Source organism: Sinohyriopsis cumingii, chromosome 12 (genome assembly GCF_028554795.1).
Source record: "Sinohyriopsis cumingii isolate HCF-2022 chromosome 12, ASM2855479v2, whole genome shotgun sequence".
Taxonomy (NCBI): domain Eukaryota; kingdom Metazoa; phylum Mollusca; class Bivalvia; order Unionida; family Unionidae; genus Sinohyriopsis; species Sinohyriopsis cumingii.
The window spans coordinates 29941063-29961584 of NC_142972.1; the positions used below are offsets into that span (position 1 = coordinate 29941063).

Genomic DNA, 20522 nt, shown 5'->3' on the forward strand with positions numbered 1-20522 from the left:
GCCATTCATTTTACTACAATTTAATAAATTGGCTTCCTTGACCATACTTGCTTTATTGCAGGAACTGTGTTATAGCGAAGGTTCTAATGGTGATGGAGTACTGTATTAACTGGCAGACTCAGTATAATACTGTTCTTAAAGAATCCGTGAAATACAAAAATCTTCCTAGGAACAACATGACTTAAGCCCTCATCAATACATTTAGTAGAGACAGAAAGTATCGGGTAGTGGACATAATGTTAGTTTCACATAAGCAAAGTTTACTTCTGTTTAAATGTATCTAACTTATGAAGTTTCTAAAGGAAATTTATGCTGCCTATGATCAATTCTGTTGAAAATGCTGCTAGTAGCGCAAATTCGTTTTTGATGTGGGTGAAACGGGAGATTTCAGGCCCAATTACTGTGTCGAAAACCAGTTTGGATCAGGAATATTTTTTTTCTTTCTCTCCAGTGGATGCAGTGAATAAAGGTGTACTGAGCGAGGATGCAGTCAGAGAGCGTGCCAAGCCCCTCTTTTATACCAGAATGAGGCTTGGGGAATTCGACCCTTCCGCCATGAATCCATACACACAGTACAACCTGTCCTACATCCAGAGCCCCGCACATCGTGAGCTGGCCATTAAAGCCGCCATGCAGACATTCGTCCTTCTCAAGAACGATCATAACCTCTTGCCACTCAGGAAGAATTTTAGCAATATTGCTGTAAGTATGGACTTGCTATTATCATGAATTTTGTAGAAAGAAGCATTGTCTAAAAATAAGGACTAGTTACTGCCACCAATTTTTCAAAATATAAGCATTGTCTGTAAGTAAGGACTCGCTATTACCATGGGTTTTGAGATGGAAGCATTGTCTGTGAGGACTCGCAACTACCATGGGTTTTGAGATGGAAGCATTGTCTTTAAGTACGGACTCGCTACTGCCATGGATTTTCAGATGGAAGCATTATCTGTATGTAAGGACTCGCTATTACCATGGATTTTGAGATGGAAGCATTGTCTGTAAATGAGGACTCGCTACTACCATGAATATTGAGATGGAAAAACTGTCTTTAAATTAGGACTCGCTACGACAACGAATTTTCATATAGAAACACATGTATGTAAGAATGGACTTTCTATTCTGTTATCATGAATTTTCATATAGAAACACGTGTATGTAAGTATGGACTTGCTATTATCATGAAGTTTCATATAGAAACACGTGTATCTAAGCATTGACTTGCTATAATCATGAAGTTTCAAATAGAAACACGTGTATGTAAGTATGGACTGTTGTCATGAAGTTTCAAATAGAAGCGATGTTTGTATGTAAAGACTGCTACTACAAAGAATTCGCAGACAGAAGCACTGTCTGCAAAATATATTGGATAGAAGTATGTTCATTTACCTTTGCCCATTCTTTTCTTCTAACCATGTAATCTATCTTGTTTTCTATTTTTGTTATCAATTCGTATCAAGAATTGTGACGACGTCGATTAAAATCCGAACAGTTTTTGTATTTCCATGCTTGAATTATATGTACTGTGAGCATAAATGAATTAAGCTGTTCCAAGCAACACCTCTATCGTTGGGGTGTATCTCTCGGAAAGAGGCTTTTTTTTTCAGGCCCGAATAACACTTGTGTTTTCTGATTTTTTTTATGGCTGAGGCATGTTATTAATCTCTTCTAGCATGCTTGAATTCATAGTAATTTTAGGTTGTCATCGAAATATCAGTTCTTTTATTTTTGGTTTTGAGGACTAGGCGATTTCTGTATCTCTATTTACGTTTTCTCAACTAGATCGTTGGGCCAATGGCAGACAATCTCGTGCAGTTGTTTGGAAACTACAATCCAGACCCTGACCCAAAGTATTCTATGACCCCATTACAAGGTCTGCAGAAGCTGGCAGGCCAGGTAAACTATGCGGCTGGTTGCCCTGACAACAGGTGCACCAATTACTCAACTGATGCCATCAAGAAGGCCGTGCAAGGGACACAGCTCGTGATCGTATGCCTGGGAATAGGTCAATAGTATTTCAAGTCTATCTTAGGTTACTATTATTATACCAATAGTATGCTACTTGTCAGCAAGTATCAAGTCATATTTACCTCGAACGACTGTGTAAATGTATAATTTCTAGTCAAGATGATGTTCACTCAAAAATGTTTAGAAACATGAATAAAAAATTAACCTCATTTTCAGTCCAGTGGGAATCCCGAAATCATTCTGAGACCGAATTTCCCTGCCTTGGAAATCGTTTTATTTATTTATTTATTTATTTATTTTTTTTATTACTATCCATTGCCAGTAGAAAAGCTCATTTATAGCAAAGAATGAAAAAATGTTGGTCTTATTGGCTTCTCCTTTCTTTTGGTTCATGCTATTCTTATGCTCCAAAGAACAAACGAAACAGTTATTAAGCAATTCTTGTATTAGCATGCACGATTCTTCATTATGATTTCATTGTTGTCTGATATATATATATATATATATATATATATATATATATATATATATATATATATATATATATATATATATATATATATATATATATACCAAACTACTGATTATATGTTGATACACGAAACACAAGACGTATAGCGGGATTGCAATATTTTCACTTCAAGTTCATTCTGATTCATTGTTTTAAAAATATATATTTCGTTCACAAAGAATGAATCCTCACTCTACAAAGTGAAAGTGACACTATTAAATACAATTGAAGGTCTTGAACTGGAGTCTGAGGACAACGATAGATCCAGCATGGAGTTACCTGGTAACCAATCAAAACTACTTCAGGATGCCATTAATTTCGGTAAGATTATAGCACTCTCAGTGTTAGAAAAAATGTATAACTTAATAATAATAATAATAATAATAATAATAATAATAATAAAGTCCTTATTTTAGGGTCGTTACACAATTAGTACTAATATTAATTTCCCATTGTGTAAACAAATATATCAAATGCAAATGACGTCATATGTGCACATATGTATCCCAGTGCATTTCAAAATCAGTTCGCTACACTATTCAACAATTTAGTTACATAAACTCAGTAATTTCGGAATGCGATAAATAGAATCCTACACTTTTGCTCCTTTCAAATGGAATTTATGAAACCGTTGAATAATTTTAATCTTTGATCGCCTTGGTTAAAAATAATATTCAACTCGTTTCATACATTTCATTTCAAAGGAGCCCTCGTGTAAGATGCTGCATTTATGGATTCGATACAAAAAGAAATGTGCACATAAAATGCATGATTAAAAATATGTTTCTTTCAAACATACACACAAGCACACAAATCCTGTTTTAGATATCATCTGGGATGCATCCATTGCAATTTATATGTTAAAAGTAAGGTACTGATGATACATCTATAACATCTTTAGCTACATATTTCAATAAGATTAGACCAGAAAAAGTCACAATGTTAGGTACATATTTCTATATGATTGAACCAGACAAAGTCACGCAATTAAGTACATATTTCAATAAGATTGGACCAGAAAAAGTCACAATGTTAGGTACCTATTTCTATACGATTGTACCAGGCAAAGTCACACAACTAGGTACATATTTCTTTGAGATTAGACCAGACAAAGTCACAGTGTTATGTACATATTTCTATATGATTGAACCAGACAAAGACACACAGTTAGATACACTTTTCTGTAAGATTAGACCAGACAAATCACACAGTTAGGTACATATTTCTATATGATTAGATCAGACAACTCACACAATTAGGTACATATTTCTATAAGATTAGACCAGACAAGTCACATGACAAGGTACATATTTCTACATCACAGACCAGAAAAATTCACACTTTTAGGTACATATTTCCTTATGATTAGACCAAATTTACACGGTTAGATGCATATCTATATATGATTAGATCAGAAAAATAACACTAATAGGTGCATATGTCGATATAATTTGACATAAGTCACACTGTTAGGTATATATTTCTATATGATTAGACCGAAATCACATTGTTAGGTACATATTTCTGTATGATTAATCCGAGGTCACATTATTAGGTATATCTTTTCACATCATTGGACCAGACAAAGTCATACTGTAAGATACATATTTTTATATGATTTGAAAAGACAGGTGACACTGTTAGGTACATATTTCCATATGATTTGACCACTTAAATTCACTCTATTAGGTACATATTTTTATATGATTAGACCAGACAGGTCATGCTCTTAGGTACATATTTCTATATGATTGGATCAGACGGGTCAAACTGTTAGACACATATTTCCATACGACGAGACCAGACAAAGTCACACAGTTTAGGTACATATTTCCACATGACTGGACCGGACTAGGTCAAACAAATAAATACCTATTTCTATAATATTGGGCTAGACAAAGTTACAGTATTAGGTATGTATTTTAATAGGATTGCACCAGAATGGTCACACTATTAGGTGCATTTTCAATATGAATGTATCAGACAAATTTAACTCTTAGGTACATAATTTCATATAACTGGACCAGACAAAGTCGCTATTAGCTATACATTTCCATATGACATTACCAGACAAATTGACACAATTATGCATACATTTTCATATGATTGGACCAGACAATCACACAATTAGATACATATTTCAATATGATTGAACCAAAACCACACAATTAGGTACATACTTCCATATGATTGGACCAAAGTCACACAGTTAGGTACATAGTTTCATATAAGTGGACCAAAGTCACACTATTATGTACACATTTACATTTGACATTACCAAAGTCACACAATTATGCATACATTTTCATATGATTGGACCATACAATCACACAATTAGATACATATTTCCAAATGATTGAAACAGATAAAGTCACACAATTAGGTACATATTTCAATATGACTGAACCAAAGCTACACAATTAGGTACATAATTCCATATGGTTGGACCAAAGTCACACAGTTAGGTACATAATTTCATATAAGTGGACCAAAGTCACACTATTATGTACACATTTACATATGACATTACCAGACAAAGTCACACAATTAGGCATATATTTTCATATCACTGGACCAGAAAATCACACATTTAGATACATCATTCCAAATAATTGAAACAAAGTCACACAATTAGGTACATTTCAATATGATTGAACTAAAGTCACACAATTAGGTACATAGTTTCACATGAGTGGACCAAAGTCACACAATTAGGTACATAGTTCCATATGATTGGACAAAATTCACAATATTTTAGAAAAAAATACAATTTGTTTCAGCAAAAAGAAAGTTATTAGACGACATAGAACCTAGTACTGTGTCCTTTTACTAAACATTTCATTTATAAATTTGGATATATAAACCTTAGAAACTGTAAATATAAAATGCTCGCATTTTTAGGTATATCCTTTATATATCTGGGAATATAACCCTTAGAAAATATAATGTTTGCTTTTCTTAGGCATATCCTTTCATGACATTGAATCGCTCATACCTTGATATTTTAAACATCGTGGGGTACAGTTACAAAAGTGATGCATATCCCGTTAGAAATCAAATAGGGTCGTGATATTATACTGATCGTGGGGTGCAGCTAAAAAAGTGCAGCATATCCCAATATATATCAAACTGGGTCGTGATATCGTAAACATCGTGGGGTACAGCTAAAAATTGCAGCATATCCCAACAGAAATGAAACAGGTTCGAAAGTCTCACTGACACACTATGGTCCTTGAAAATTCAAAGTAGAAAAACTAACAGTATATATTTTAGATATATACTAACTTGCTATACACAGTAAGATCACTGTTTTTACCGATTACGAATTGCTTTGTCAGAGGTGCTGCCGAAACGGAATTTGTTAGGGGATTGCTCAAGACAGGTGTACGTTTTCGACCATATTTTTATTTTGAAACATTTTAAGTACATATAATTAAAATAGATATCATAGACATTTAAAAAAACAAAACTCAGTTTATTCAAAAGTTGAACTGGAAAGGATTCCAAAAACCACCGTCATGCACCTGATAGGCAGCAGCTTGCACCTTATTTCTAACTGGGACGCATCCCCCAAATCTAGTCCAGATAATCGCATTGTAGTGTAGATTGCCACACGCATCCAACTCCAATTTGGTATGACTCTACATGTCATAATTGAAAAACGCTACGACTTACTTTTACATCGGCAGTAGGAAGGTTGGTAAGCGCTGCCAATTTACCTGGCATTTTAGTTTTTACATCGGCAATGCTCGTCGGCAATAGCAAGGCCAATAAGCAATGCCGATTTACCTGGCATCTTTAGGTTTTACATCAGGCAATAGCAAGACCCGTGAGCAATGCCGATTTAACAGGCATTTTAAAGCTTACATTGGCAATAGAAAAGCTGGTGAGCACTGCCAATTTACCTGGCATCTTTAGCTTTTATATCGGCAATAGCAAAGCCGATGAACATTGTCGATTACCTAACATATGTAGTTTTTACATCAGGCAAAAGCAAGGATTGTCAGCATTGCCGATTTACTTGATATTTTTAGTATTTGTATCGACAATAGCAAGGCCAGTGAGCATTGCCGATTGAGTTTACCTTTTTAGTATTTGTACCGACAATAGCAAGGCCGGTGAGCATTGCCGATTTACTTTACCTTTTTAGTATTTGTACCGACAATAGCAAGGTCGGTGAGCATTGCCGATTTACTTTACCTTTTTAGTATTTGCACCGACAATAGCAAGGCCGGTGAGCATTGCTGATTTACTTGACTTCATTAGTTGTTGATTTAAGGCAGATCGTTTGTGAAAAGCTGATATCTTTATATATATAAGATCCAATAGATCCAAAGTCAATGCAAAGTATACATGTTGGTGTGCATTTTATTTATTGTGCCGTACTTAGTTGGATGACTATCTCCATGTAAGGGACACTACATGGAAAAATATGAGAAAAAAGTACGCTGTCACTTATGGTTCATAACATAAAATGCCGAAGAAGCATTTAAAAATGTATCAAATTTGCACAGGTTCAAAACTATATATTCTTATAAAATACATAAGCAACGGATGTACCTATGAGACAATTATTGGCATCACATCGATTTTCCGCAACCAAATGCATACGCATTGCCTGCGCAGCCAAGTTATGTCTAGTAGTATAGTGATAAATATTTCCCATGGTCTCGTCTATGTTCGATGACTTTATCAGTTTCATTCGCAGGACTGTCATTGCGATTAGTAAAATCGTATGAGCAGTTTTCGTTTTATTACTTAATAAGAAAAAGAAGTCGCAAAAAGTAATTGTATGTACTATCTCAGAGTTCACTGCGTTGCGATATACCTAGGAAAAAGTGACATCATTTCGATGGCGTTAAAATCGAATAATGAAGTCGATTCTAGTTGTGTAATAAGTGTTGATTTTGCAACAGCGGCCATCCTTAAAGCTCAGTTTTCTTCCAGAACCAGCTTTAAACTAAAAATATGTTCTTCGTAGCTCGTTTAAAACAACTGTCTTACCGCAAAAATCTTATCAGATTGTGTAATTCTGTGGGTTTTTTAAGCACTTGGGGCACCCCACTGTGCGGGATAAAATAAATATAAATAAATATAAATTATTAATCACAATAAATGACATAAGACCATGTAAACGATACTAGCATTCCTTCGTACATGCGTTGTACAGACCGTGAAAACGATACTTGCATTCCTTCGCACATGAGAGGAGACCATGTAAACAATATAAGTACTCCTTCGTACATGCGTGGAGACCATGTAAAGGAGACTAGCATTCCTTCGCACATGCGTGGATACCATGTAAACAAGACTAGCATTCTTCGCCAATGCGTGGAGACTGTGTAAACGAGACCTACATTCATTGCACATGCATGGAGACCTTCTATATGAGACTAGCATTCCTTCACACATGTGTGGAAAACATGTAAATGAGAATAGTATTCCTTCGCACATGCGTGGAGACCATGTAAATGAGACGAGCATACTATGTAAACGAGACTGGCATTCCTTCGCACGTGCGTGGAGGCCATATAAGCGAAGGGCACATGCGTGGAGACCATGTAAACAAAACGAGCATTCCCTCGCACATGTAATGTTTTTAGATGAGTAGTTTCATTATTGCATTTTTTAAAGGTAGAACAGGTTTTAGACCTGTATTAATCGTCTGAGAGCAACACAGGGACAGTGAGAAAAGTATACAGCACTTTACTTTGCCAACCCTCAAGTTAAGTATGGTTTAAATGTTCTGTGTTGCACATGTTACTCTGATATTTATTTGGACAGTTTGCTTACATTGGGATGTGTGACGAGAATGTATTGAGCACTATCCTAGCCCGATACACATTTGGAAACTACTTTTTTTTCTCTCCCATATTCTTCATTTGAGATACGCAATCTTGTCATGTCGTTATCACGCATAACGATTTTATTTTTAAGAAATGTTGCTTGAAGAAACGAGTGACATTTTCACAAATTATAACACTTTTTGCATAGTTTAATTTAAGTTTACCACTTACACAGGTAATGGGGCTCCAGTTATACTATTGTTATTCAATGCGGGTCCGGTGAATATCACAATGTTTGATGCTGAGCCAAGAGTTCCCGCCATCTTGGAGTGTTTTTATCCCGCCCAGGCTACAGGTGAAGCCCTATATAATGTCCTGACAATGTCGGTACCAGGATCTAATCCTGCAGGACGACTTCCGTATACTTGGTACCGCACTGCAGATCAGGTAAAATGCTAATTAAGGAAATACCATTAGCAATAAGAGATCATATCGATACAATGTCAATTCCTTGCAGACGTTTCTTTTTCTTCTGGTAACCGAACTGTGACTTAATGGCCGCAAGAACTCTATACAAAACGTGACCGTACGTGTGCTATTTCACCTCTTAAGAAGATGTCCGTGCTAAGTGGTAAATATGAAATGGGTTAGAGGCATTCTAAGACAAATCAAGGATTCTTTCGTCAGAAATCAAAATTTCAATACATTGTGAGGAACTTCGAACATAATGAATTCCACTGAATCGGGAGTTTATATGCTTTCCTGAGTTAGTGACATAAAGTAATATATTTGTATAAAGATAGGACGGGTTCGGCCAATGTGGGTATGTGAGAAAGCTTGCCAATAGCTTGTCGTGGGTCGGTGGTTCTTTCCGGAGTTTTCCCGGGTTCTTCCTCCACCATTAATACTGGCCGCCATGTATAGCCTATCTTGTGCTGAAAAAGGGCGTTAAACCCAACAACAACAACAATAACAACAACAAAGATATGAAGCAGTGGCGTCACTAGGGTTGGTGCCACCCAGTGCGGCAACTCGTGATGTCACCCCCATGGACCTCCTTCCTACACAAACATTCAAAAATGTTATGGACAGTCGTTTTGGTGTCAACCCCTCTGATGGTGTCACCCGGTGCGGTCCGCACCCCCCTAGTGACGCCACTGAGAGGAAGTGAAGTCTTACAAAGTACCTCTTCATTATCTCATAAAATTGCTTTGTAAGTAGAATATAATTATAAACCAAGTAGAAACTAAATTTGAAAAGTGTAATACAGAATAAATAAAGTGCACGTATAGCATGCTTACAACAGTATCAAGATAACAGCATTTTATGATAGAATAGAAATTTAAGAAATATTTTAACACGAATTATTCAGCTTTACATTTGTCCAGTTTAGCAATAGAAAAAGTATAGGAAATGAAATTAACTCCACAATTAAGACAGTATGACATTCTAAAAGTTATTGTTGTTTATGTTGTGGGGTTTAACGCTATTTTTCAGCACACTATAGGCTATACATGATGGTCAGTATTGATGGTGGAGGAAGAACCCGGGAAAACTCTGGGAAGAACCACTGACCCACAAGAAGCTACTGGCAAGCTTTCTCACATACCCACATTTGCCGAATCCTAGACTCGAACCCACGCAGACAGTGGTGAGATGGCAGTGATCCGTAACGGAGAGCGCTTTAGACCACTCGGCCACTCGGGGCCCCATTCTAAAAGCAAAGCCAAATATGGCCGACACTTCAAAAGGCAGCCTATATATATGGCATATTGTAAAAGATGGCTGTCTTATAAAGATGTATAAATATTGTAACATACCTGCGGTATGTGCAATTTATATTTTTGTCTCCACTCATAACTTTATTACCTTTTATTTGTTTGATTATGGGAAGTCGCTCTTTGGTAGATAGATATCAAGCGGAGTAGTTAGCCAATTGCTAGGAGGGTGTGTTATAATGTAGAATATCCAATTTGTTGAAGCATGGATTAGTTTCGTACAATGGACCCTCCAAAATTTCTTAACGTCATATTGGGGATTTTACTGGAATACCCATCTGCTGTGCTTATGATTAAGTTTCAGAATTATTTGACCTTGATTGGACTCTAACCCATGATAGCTTTAGTTTCTGACACGAATTTTTGTTATTGAAAATAACACAGTTTCCTGTCAGCGTGAATCACCATTCATATGCCCCAGAATGACCACTTGACAACAAAGGATGTTGAATTTTAAGTGGTGTAAGAATTGAGGAAATACTATCTTCAAGACCACGGCATTCGCATAGAACGGGAGATGTGACAGTAACTCATATCGTCGGGAGGAAGGGTCACATCATGTCATGCTGTTTGTGACGGCCATATAATTTAATTTAACAGTTTTGGTGTGATTTGACAATAATATTGCAAGAGTTATTAAAAAACTATTGCTTCTTATTGGCCCAGTGTCAAAAATAGAGCATTTAGAGCAAATACTAATAGAAAAAACGTTATTTAAACTTGAAACGTCATTGTATATGCTGAGTTCACTTTATTCGTGTGTGTGTGTGTGGGTGGGTGGGTGGGTGTATATGTGTATCGTATTAGGAGTATTATAGGAGCTGTAAAAAATGAATCCGCATATGAAATGAGAAAAATTTGTCACTTGACAATTGAAATGAATAGTAAAAGTTTGACTTATTATCAAAAATCAAGCAAACATTAGAGTATAAAATTTATTATAATTGCAACATTAAGTGGAATATAGCTTCCGCCCCGTCACCATCAGTGTGTATATCTTCTTGAAAACGGAATGTTAGCCACTGATCAGTCCGCTTTACTATAAATTTATAATTGTATTTGAGCGAAAGGAAAACCTTTTGCCATGCTCATGGCAGACAAAAGTATGTCCTATGCATAATCAATAGTATGCCCATTTTGCAACTGCAATGGGAGAATTGACATTTGATTTTTATCCACCCACAGCTGCTAAAAGCCTAATGATTTTTTTCTTCTTGAAATAATGAGAGTTTTAAATACAACAATCGCTGAAAGACTTTTGACTTATTGTATCGTTACAGATTCCGTCAATGACAAGTTACTCGATGGAAGGACGAACGTACCGTTATTTTCAGGGCGATGCGCTGTATCCGTTCGGTTATGGGTTGTCGTATAGCACATTCCAGTACCTCAAGATGACATTCGACTCGGTGATTGTGGCCGGAGATCCTCTCTTTTTGTTCGGTCAAGTAAAGAACATGGGAGATGTGGACGGAGAGGAGGTAAGTGGATGTACCAAGCAAACCCCGAGCCTTTTGGTTGTAAGGACCTGGAATATTAACTGTAAATCAATAAATATCAAGCCTTTTGGTTGCAAGGACCTGGAATATTAACTTTAAATCAATAAATTATCAAGCCTTTTGGTTGTAAGGACCTGGAATATTAACTGTAAATCAATAAATCTCAAGCCTTTTAGTTGTAAGGACCCGGAATATTAACTTTAAATCAATAAATCTCAAGCCTTTTAGTTGTAAGGACCTGGAATATTAACTTTAATTCAATAAATCTCAAGCCTTTTAGTTGTAAGGACTTGGAATATTAACTTTAGATCAATAAATCTCAAGCCTTTTGGTTGTAAGAACCTGGAATATTAACTTTAATTCAATAACTCTCAAGCCTTTTGGTTGCAAGGACTTGGAATATTAACTTTAAATCAATAAATCTCAAGCCTTTTGGTTGCAAGGACCTGGGATATTAACTTTAAATCAATAAATCTCAAGCCTTTTGGTTGGAAGGACTTGGAATATTAACTTTAAATCAATAAATCTCAAGCCTTTTAGTTGTAAGGACCTGGAATATTAACTTTAAATCAATAAATCTCAAGCCGTTTGGTTGTAAGGACTTGGAATATTAACTTTAAATCAATAAATCTCAAGCCTTTTGGTTGTAAGGACCTGGAATATTAACTTTAAATCAATAAATCTCAAGCCGTTTGGTTGTAAGGACTTGGAATATTAACTTTAAATCAATAAATCTCAAGCCTTTTAGTTGTAAGGACCTGGAATATTAACTTTAAATCAATAAATCTCAAGCCTTTTAGTTGTAAGGACTTGGAATATTAACTTTAAATCAATAAATCTCAAGCCTTTTGGTTGTAAGGACTTGGAATATTAACTTTAAATCAATAAATCTCAAGCCGTTTAGTTGTAAGGACTTGGAATATTAACTTTAAATCAATAAATCTCAAGCCTTTTAGTTGTAAGGACTTGGAATATTAACTTTAAATCAATAAATCTCAAGCCTTTTAGTTGTAAGGACCTGGAATATTAACTTTAAATCAATAAATCTCAAGCCGTTTGGTTGTAAGGACTTGGAATATTAACTTTAAATCAATAAATCTCAAGCCTTTTGGTTTGTAAGGACCTGGAATATTAACTTTAAATCAATAAATCTCAAGCCGTTTGGTTGTAAGGACTTGGAATATTAACTTTAAATCAATAAATCTCAAGCCTTTTAGTTGTAAGGACCTGGAATATTAACTTTAAATCAATAAATCTCAAGCCTTTTGGTTGCAAGGAAGTGGATTATTAGCCTTTAATTAATAAATCAACAGAATAGATTGCACATTTAGCTGCACTGGGTATGAAATGTGCATACTTTCCAGCGCTTTTCTTACGAAACACATCTGATAAACCAGAGGAAAGAAATGAGAAACTTATATTAAAGAATAAACTAGGGTCCTGTGGAAAATATATTAAAGAAGAAACTAGAGTCCTGTTGAAAACTTACAATAAAGAAGAAACTAGAGTCCTGATGAAAATTGTTATTAGTACCTATAGAAAGTATACAGCAAAAGATACTTTCCATAAACACAGAATACAGCGTTGACAGTAACATATACACCGGACAACAATAGTTGTTTTAGCAGGCCAGTACAAAGTACATTTGTACAGCTTTCCAAACAACGAGCAAAGCTTAAAAATCAAAACAAAAGAGCAAAACCTTTGTTGCGAATTCGATTACGCTGAAGTTTGTTGCTTCACAAGTTTACATTAATCATAATTTTTCCTTCTCTCGCCGAAGCAGTAGCTATAATTCGTACATAATGTTCAGCTGTTTTTGTTGTTGTTGTAGGGGCGGTGGTTGTCTATTTAAGTTCTTGACATCCATGCAGTTTTATATATCAATGATTGCAGGTGGTACAACTGTATATCTCCTGGGCAGACACAAAAGAGGTGATGCCCAGACTTCAACTGGCGGGCTTTCAGAGAATTTACGTTCCGACGAAGAGTTCCATCGAGTTCAAGTTTGTCGTACAACCTCATTCTATGGCTGTGTGGACAGATGATAAGGGATTTATTGTAGGCCCAGGTACCTTAATTAAGTTTCGATAAACCTTTTATTTGTAAAAGTTTTCTACATATTCCCTATTTATGCATCAGGTGTCTAGTTTCGTCCTAACCACTGTTGCTATTGTTACTTTGTTCGTTTCATTGTTTAATCTTCTTACATAATCAGGCGCATATTATTAACCGCACTGAAACTTCCCCGACAACGGCATTACATTTTCGGTGACTGAGACTACATGGAATCTGCATCCTCCATCGTAGTAAAAATACTGAATCTCTATACTTTTTTCCCCATTATGCACTGCGCCCATTAGTCTGCTTCCCTGTTTCGTATAACTAAATAACTAAAGCAGGAGACAGGTTTTACTAGTTACGGGACTATTGCCAATTTAGGCCGGGCACCAGAGCTATGCAAAAATAATTTCGTTCAAACTAGACTGGCTTTCTGTCCCAATTTTAGTGTAGCCAGTATTCTTAGTTGAGGTATGGAGCGGTTATCACTTGAACATACATGAATACGAAAGGTCTATGATCCACCTGACCAAAGCTGTTCGTACTTAAAACCTTTATTTGCACATTCTCGCGGCCACTTGGTCAGATTCCTGCACACTCACTAAATATCCCGATATACATTAGAATATTTGGGAATGCAAACAGTCTAATTCTTCAATGTCTGATTCTATTATTTACGTAATTCTGAAACTTTTGTTAGCGACACATTATGTTATTCCTAAGAGAAACAACATGTATGAAATTTTTCGCTACAAAAATTGCTTTTAAGTGCTCCATTGTCCAGGTATTAAGTGTACTAACCGATTCTTATGTTTTATAGGTAACATCAACGTGTACGTGGGTGGACAGCAACCCAATCAAAAGCGGTCGGTTCCTTCTAACGTCATGGAAGGGCAATTCACAATTGTAGGAACGGAGGTGTTAGGGAGAATATAGCTTGGTGAAGACCCACAGATTCAAGACAATTTATCCATCCTGTTCCTTAAGTATTTACAAACAAATAACCATTGACGAAATTGGAAATTAATGATGTGAATACCACCAGACGAAGAGTATTACGTTATAATGTTGTCCGACCATCTGTTTGTCCGTATGTCTGTTCCCAATTTGGATTCCGCACAATAAAAACTAGATTTCCTTACCATATGCTGTTATTAAGTGTTGTAAAGGGTTTGCGTTTCTGGGCAAGGAAGAAATCTGCTGATGTTAGTCTCAAAGGTTTATGTCCAGGACTGAAATAAGGAAAACGATTTCTACAAAATGACTTGATTAGTAATTTTCTTGACCAAACCTTGTGAGTAGCTTGCAATTAAGGTATGAAAGATATATATTGATTTTGTGATCAAAGGTCAAATATTAAGGTCACAGTTACTCTAATAAAAACATAAGTTTCCAGACCATAGAAAAAGGAAATAAAATTTCGACAAAACCTACGTTAGTTCTGTACCACGTGTATTGAGGCCACTATGTAGATGGCTTGCATTAGAGACAGGGTTAAAGGTCATGGTCAGAAGGACTACAAGAAGAATAAAAGATTTGAACAAAATAACTTAAGTCATATGCCAAAAACCATTACCAAATTCTGCGGATGGTTTAAATCTGAAATAAAAATCGCATCGATTTATAGGTTCGGGGTTCAGAAGTTGAATGATCATGGCCAATAAAATGAAAGAAGTAATGTGGGTTCCGCAAAATCACTTGAGTTATATGTCTTTTACTAATTTTTGTGGATTGCTTACGTTTAAGACGAGGACGACACCTGTTGATTCTGGATTCAAAAGGTCAACTATATGACCAATGAAAGTGAGTTGTACATAATAAAATGTATATTAATAATATTGACCACACGGAGGGTGTATACTATTCCGGTATTCATGTCTTGAGATAACCTGTCAAAGTGCAAAGCAGACATGTGCAACTTCCTCTAAGACGCTGGCCTGAAAAGCTTTTTATTTTGTAAAGCCAAAACTAATGATGCAAATAAGCGGATAAAACCAGGTCGCGGGCCTGTGGGTCGTAGGATGCGCATGCCTGATGTATAGGGTTCCTGCCAGCGTAATCCGCATGTGTGAATTTGTATGTTTTATCATGATATGGTATCAGAGCACACCACATCATCAAGGTCTTAAAAGGAAAGTACATGCTGCATTTTATTTATTACATATAGTCTGTATGCGATATCGTTTAAATAATCTTTACACCAGAAGGAATTATTTTGTTTTGCATTTCTGCGAAATAAAATATCGGTCACCATTAGAGACATGTCTCAAAATTGGTTTGTGCTTTACAATGGCTACATGTACTACACAGCTGTGGTTATATAACTTCCATGCCTAACATATCAAACACATGATAGTCAGGCATTCATGATGCTGAAGCTAAAAAAGGAACTGATGTTTTAATGTTCTGCCTTTGTAAGGGATGATTTATCTATTGTTATAGTTCTATCAATCACATGATGTATATGTTATCATAGTTATTGCATTCACATGATTTATATATTGCCACAGATCTAGCGATCACATGATGTATCTATTGTTACAGATCTAGCGATCACATGATTTATCTATTGTTACAGATCTAGTGATCACATGATTTATATATTGTTACAGATCTAGCGATCACACAATGTAATTGTTGTCATAGTTCAAGCGATCACATGATTGATATATTGTCACAGATCTAACGATCACATGATCTATTTTCACAGTTGTAGCGATCACATGATTTATCTATTGTCACAGTTCTAGCGATCACATGATTGATCTATTGTCACAGTTCTAGCGATCACAACATCATCTTTTTATACTTTAACTCGGGGATCATCACAAATGTTCAAGTCCTAGTTGGCAAAACAGGCACAGTCGATTTAACAGTAACCGAAACTCGCGGTTGAGTGTAGTGTTTTTTATTTTAATTTTAAACTCTAACAACTTTCTTAACTTTGATGCATACAACCGCTAATGTTTTTATTGCCATTCATATACTGTCCTCTGCAATATGGATGTAACAAACACACGGTATACTCGCTGCAATTAAAAATAGTTTGATATAAAATATTTTCATGAGCAATAGTGTATCTGAACTTCATTTATATTTTCTGTATATAGTTATTTGATATCATATAATAGATTGAAAATTGTGATAGACTTTTCCTTTATTCAGTGACGGACATGAAGCTGGAATTTATACATATCGCTTATTATTCTATACTCCTTTTTCTCTGTTAATTTTATATTGTCAGACTCTTGCATTATTTTAGTATACTGAACACCCTGATTATTGCACACACGTACACGACACATGTATCTAAAAATAGTATACTATATTATATTAGGAACTATTTTGTAAACAAACCATATACACTCATGTAGCAGATGATTTAGGTTTTAGTTTATTAGATTTGTTTGTGGGTAGAGAACTAAAACAGCTCATTCGTTTATTTGAAAGTAGAGATGATAAAGTGAATCATGTGGTTCAGTTTACTGAGTCACAAATGAAACTTTCAAACAAGCAAATGAATGAACGTGATATTCGCAATGTCCACAACAAACATGAGAGACGCAGTATTGAAATACCATTCTGAGTATTTAAACAGTTACTTAGGAGAAATGTTCGTAATTTTTCGTTAACGGGATTGTTCAAACTATGAACAGTGCTCTCTGGGGCATATAAAAATAGCATAGAAAAGCATACTGAGGGCAAAGGCTATATTATATCTATCAGAGACTTACTGTTTTATAAGTGAAAGTACTAGAGTCATGGGGAAAAATTGTAACTGAAGGATTTAGTAGAAAAGTAAGGGCCTCAGAGTCATTAAGCCAAAATAACGAAGAATTCTTATTTCTGCTGGCTTAAAGGACTGTCACATACCAGCTACTTTGCAATTTTCTGAGTTAACTCTGTTGATACGATGTTTCGGATTTAGGCTAGCGATAGATGCCTTCTAGGTGATAACATAGCTGGGGTTAGTACAAATAGCATGGAAGTGAAAAGGCATAAACATGTCTTCTTTACCTGGTAAGAAGAATTATAAAAAAAATGTGCTTATATTTTGGCGTCTTGAATTTTCTCAAAATGTACTTTCTTAGCTCTGCACATCAGAATTAGATGAGCGATGTCAAGGTTCTAATCCTTGAATACACATTTCGAAATTGTACTGTAATTTCGACTACATTCCAAGTGCAGTAACTTTCACCTTACAGCATCAAAATGAAATAAATGTGATATTCCACTGCGTGTTTTTTGATCATTTCAATTGAAAGACTTCATAGTTTTCCAACATAATCGAGAAAAAACAATCTGTTAATTTCAGACGAACTGGAAAAGCTGTTGCAATGCATATTCATTTACAATTTGACTCTCAGGCCCGGCCCTAGGCCAACGCGAACGAGGCAACCGCCCTGGGCCCTGCGCTTTCAGGGGCCCCGCGCTGCTGGCTATACACTTTTTATCATTGTGGTGAGATTGAACAGACTTTTTGATTGGGGCCCTGCTCATCGCTTGCTTCCTTGGGCCCCGCACATCCTAGGGCCGGGCCTGTTGACTCTAAATATCAATTGTACGTAGACCAAAACGACAATTCTCTTTTTTTTTTAAACTGATGTCGAGCTCGAGACTGTATTCAAAGGTCACTGGGCAGTGCTATGCACGCATTAATATTGCTATTGTGTATTGACGAATCTATGATTGTGTTTATATTTTCGAATACAGCATAGATTAAATTACTTTGTTTCTTGTAGTGTATTTTTTATTATTAAGCCTTAGGTAGAATAAGAAAATGAGTATATAACAAAAATATTACTGCATTTGTATGGGAAAATATAAAGTAGTTTTCTCATATAAATACTCCATTCCCACAGGTCATGCAGTATTAATCCGAAAAAACTTGTTCATATTTTCCCATACAAATGCAGTAAGTTATAAATATCATCTTTGCTCAATAAAATTATTTTTTTCTTATTCCCACATATTGATTTATTTCATTCCATCCGTGTGACAAAACCAAAGTGACGATTGAATATTTCATCTAAATCGATTAATCAGTTAAAACTCAAATCGTGCCTTATATAACAATCTGTTTGCAGTCAAGACAAGAAGAGCATTGCGGTCTTTGATTGCTTTAAATAGAAAACAAATACAAGAACAAAACAATATAATCCAGATAGTCATTGTCATAGTCCGATGATTTTAATGTTTTACACTCTATCATGGTCGACGCGCTTGATTCTTCTAGACTTCTCAATTGAATTTAATTATTAAGATATGTATATATGAGGGGATGTACGTCTAGCCCTCCAGAGCTTCGATAATGACGGTATTTACATAGTTTGATAGCGGTAAATGCATACTGAACCGATACTCGAAATCCAAAGAGGGTGCAATACATTTTGTTAAAATTAAAAGGAATGTTCAAACCCTCTGACATTGAGATTAATCAAGTCTTTAGTCTTACGTACGGTCGGACGCGCAAACGGATAAAGAGATAGCTGTCCTCCAAAGCGAGTTCGACAATAACCAGGACGTAATAAAGTACATCGAATTCACACAGTTAGGAAACGTTTTGAATGAGGCCTGAAGTTGAGGCTGCACAGCCACTAATACATTTTTGCGACCTTGATCTTGAATACAAATTTCCTTCAATTTAAGTGTGAAGTTCATATGTCAAGTGGCTGTTCCTTTCGCCCTGTGCCGCGTGATTCCCTGCATTAATATATATATATATATATATATATATATATATATATATATATATATATATATATATATATATATATATATATATATATGAGAGAGAGAGAGAGAGAGAGGGAGAGAGAGCGATCACTGGCTAGCTTTGGACTTTCCTTTAAATTCATCACCACTAGATTGGACCCTCTGTTAAATCCATTATGGCTAGCTTTGGATTTTCACTTAAATCCGTATATGGCTAGCTTTGGACTTTCCATTAAATCCATGAATGGCTAGTTTTGATAAATGGTGAGGATGAAATTGTCATGCATTTCCTAACGTTAATATTGTCGTTATGTTCACGCTCCGAAATTCCGCTTTTGTGCACGAGTTTGTTTAGTTAGTGTCTACGACACTTTGAGAAATTAATTTTCTTTAAATAATTGAAATCCTCGAGGTAACTAGAACAAACTATTCGTGTAAAGAAACCATCTTTGACTGATACCTAAATATTAATATGTTGTCTTTTGTTGCAGGCCCGGATTGGGGTGGTGGTGGTGTCTTTTCTTCCCAAACCCCGTCTGTGGACTGTAAATTTGCTTTTCTTACAAGATTAGGATAACGACCCTCAGCATCTCTTTCTCCTCCGGACATATCATTGACAGGCTATATTTAGTTGCTGTTCTTTTAAGTTATTCCGCCCGATGTTTTAACTCGTTCATTACAAACATAAAATGTATACCTAGACTGTTGTCTCGTATACACATTGTTCGTTGGCCCATTATTGATATGCTTATTGCCAACAGTTTTAGGCCTAAAATCATACAGGTTGTTAACTCGTATCAGATGAGGGTAATGATATGGACAAAGAACATCCACTTCAAATAGTTATTTTTTAAAGAACTAATATCAAAACATCCTTTCAGGAGAAAAAATACAAAAATTTCCAGTGGAGAAGCTTTCATTAAGGAGAAAAATATTAAAATTTCCAGTAAAGAAACTTATTTTTCTCATAAATAATGCTGGCCAGTACTCTCATTTTGTTGTTCCTCTGAAAAAAAGGCACAAAGTGAAAATTACATAACAGAAAACCAGAAAAAATAGAACTTTTGAACAAAACGTTTCTATCAGCCTTCACACCAATTACACTCTTCATGAGCAAAGTTACTTCATGATGAAATATTATATATTCTAAGGATTATCTACCACAAATCCTTAACTTAACTCAAATTCCTACAAATTGGTTTAG

At 35.5% G+C, this 20522-nt stretch overlaps 1 protein-coding gene across 3 annotated transcripts in view; it reads left to right on the forward strand.

Moving 5' to 3' along the window:
• The window catches only part of LOC149786174 (uncharacterized), a 46452-nt gene extending 27887 nt beyond the window's left edge, over positions 1 to 18565 (forward strand). For all 3 annotated transcript variants that reach the window (XM_089976529.1, XM_089976530.1, XM_089976531.1), the window contains 7 exons: positions 452 to 702; positions 1783 to 2005; positions 2711 to 2800; positions 8501 to 8712; positions 11324 to 11524; positions 13439 to 13613; positions 14424 to 18565. In XM_089976529.1, coding sequence (XP_089832655.1) covers positions 452 to 702; positions 1783 to 2005; positions 2711 to 2800; positions 8501 to 8712; positions 11324 to 11524; positions 13439 to 13613; positions 14424 to 14539 — 1268 coding nt within the window. In that variant the 3' untranslated portion in view covers positions 14540 to 18565. The remainder of the gene's footprint in view (positions 1 to 451; positions 703 to 1782; positions 2006 to 2710; positions 2801 to 8500; positions 8713 to 11323; positions 11525 to 13438; positions 13614 to 14423) is intronic.
• The last annotated feature ends 1957 nt before the right edge of the window (positions 18566 to 20522 follow it).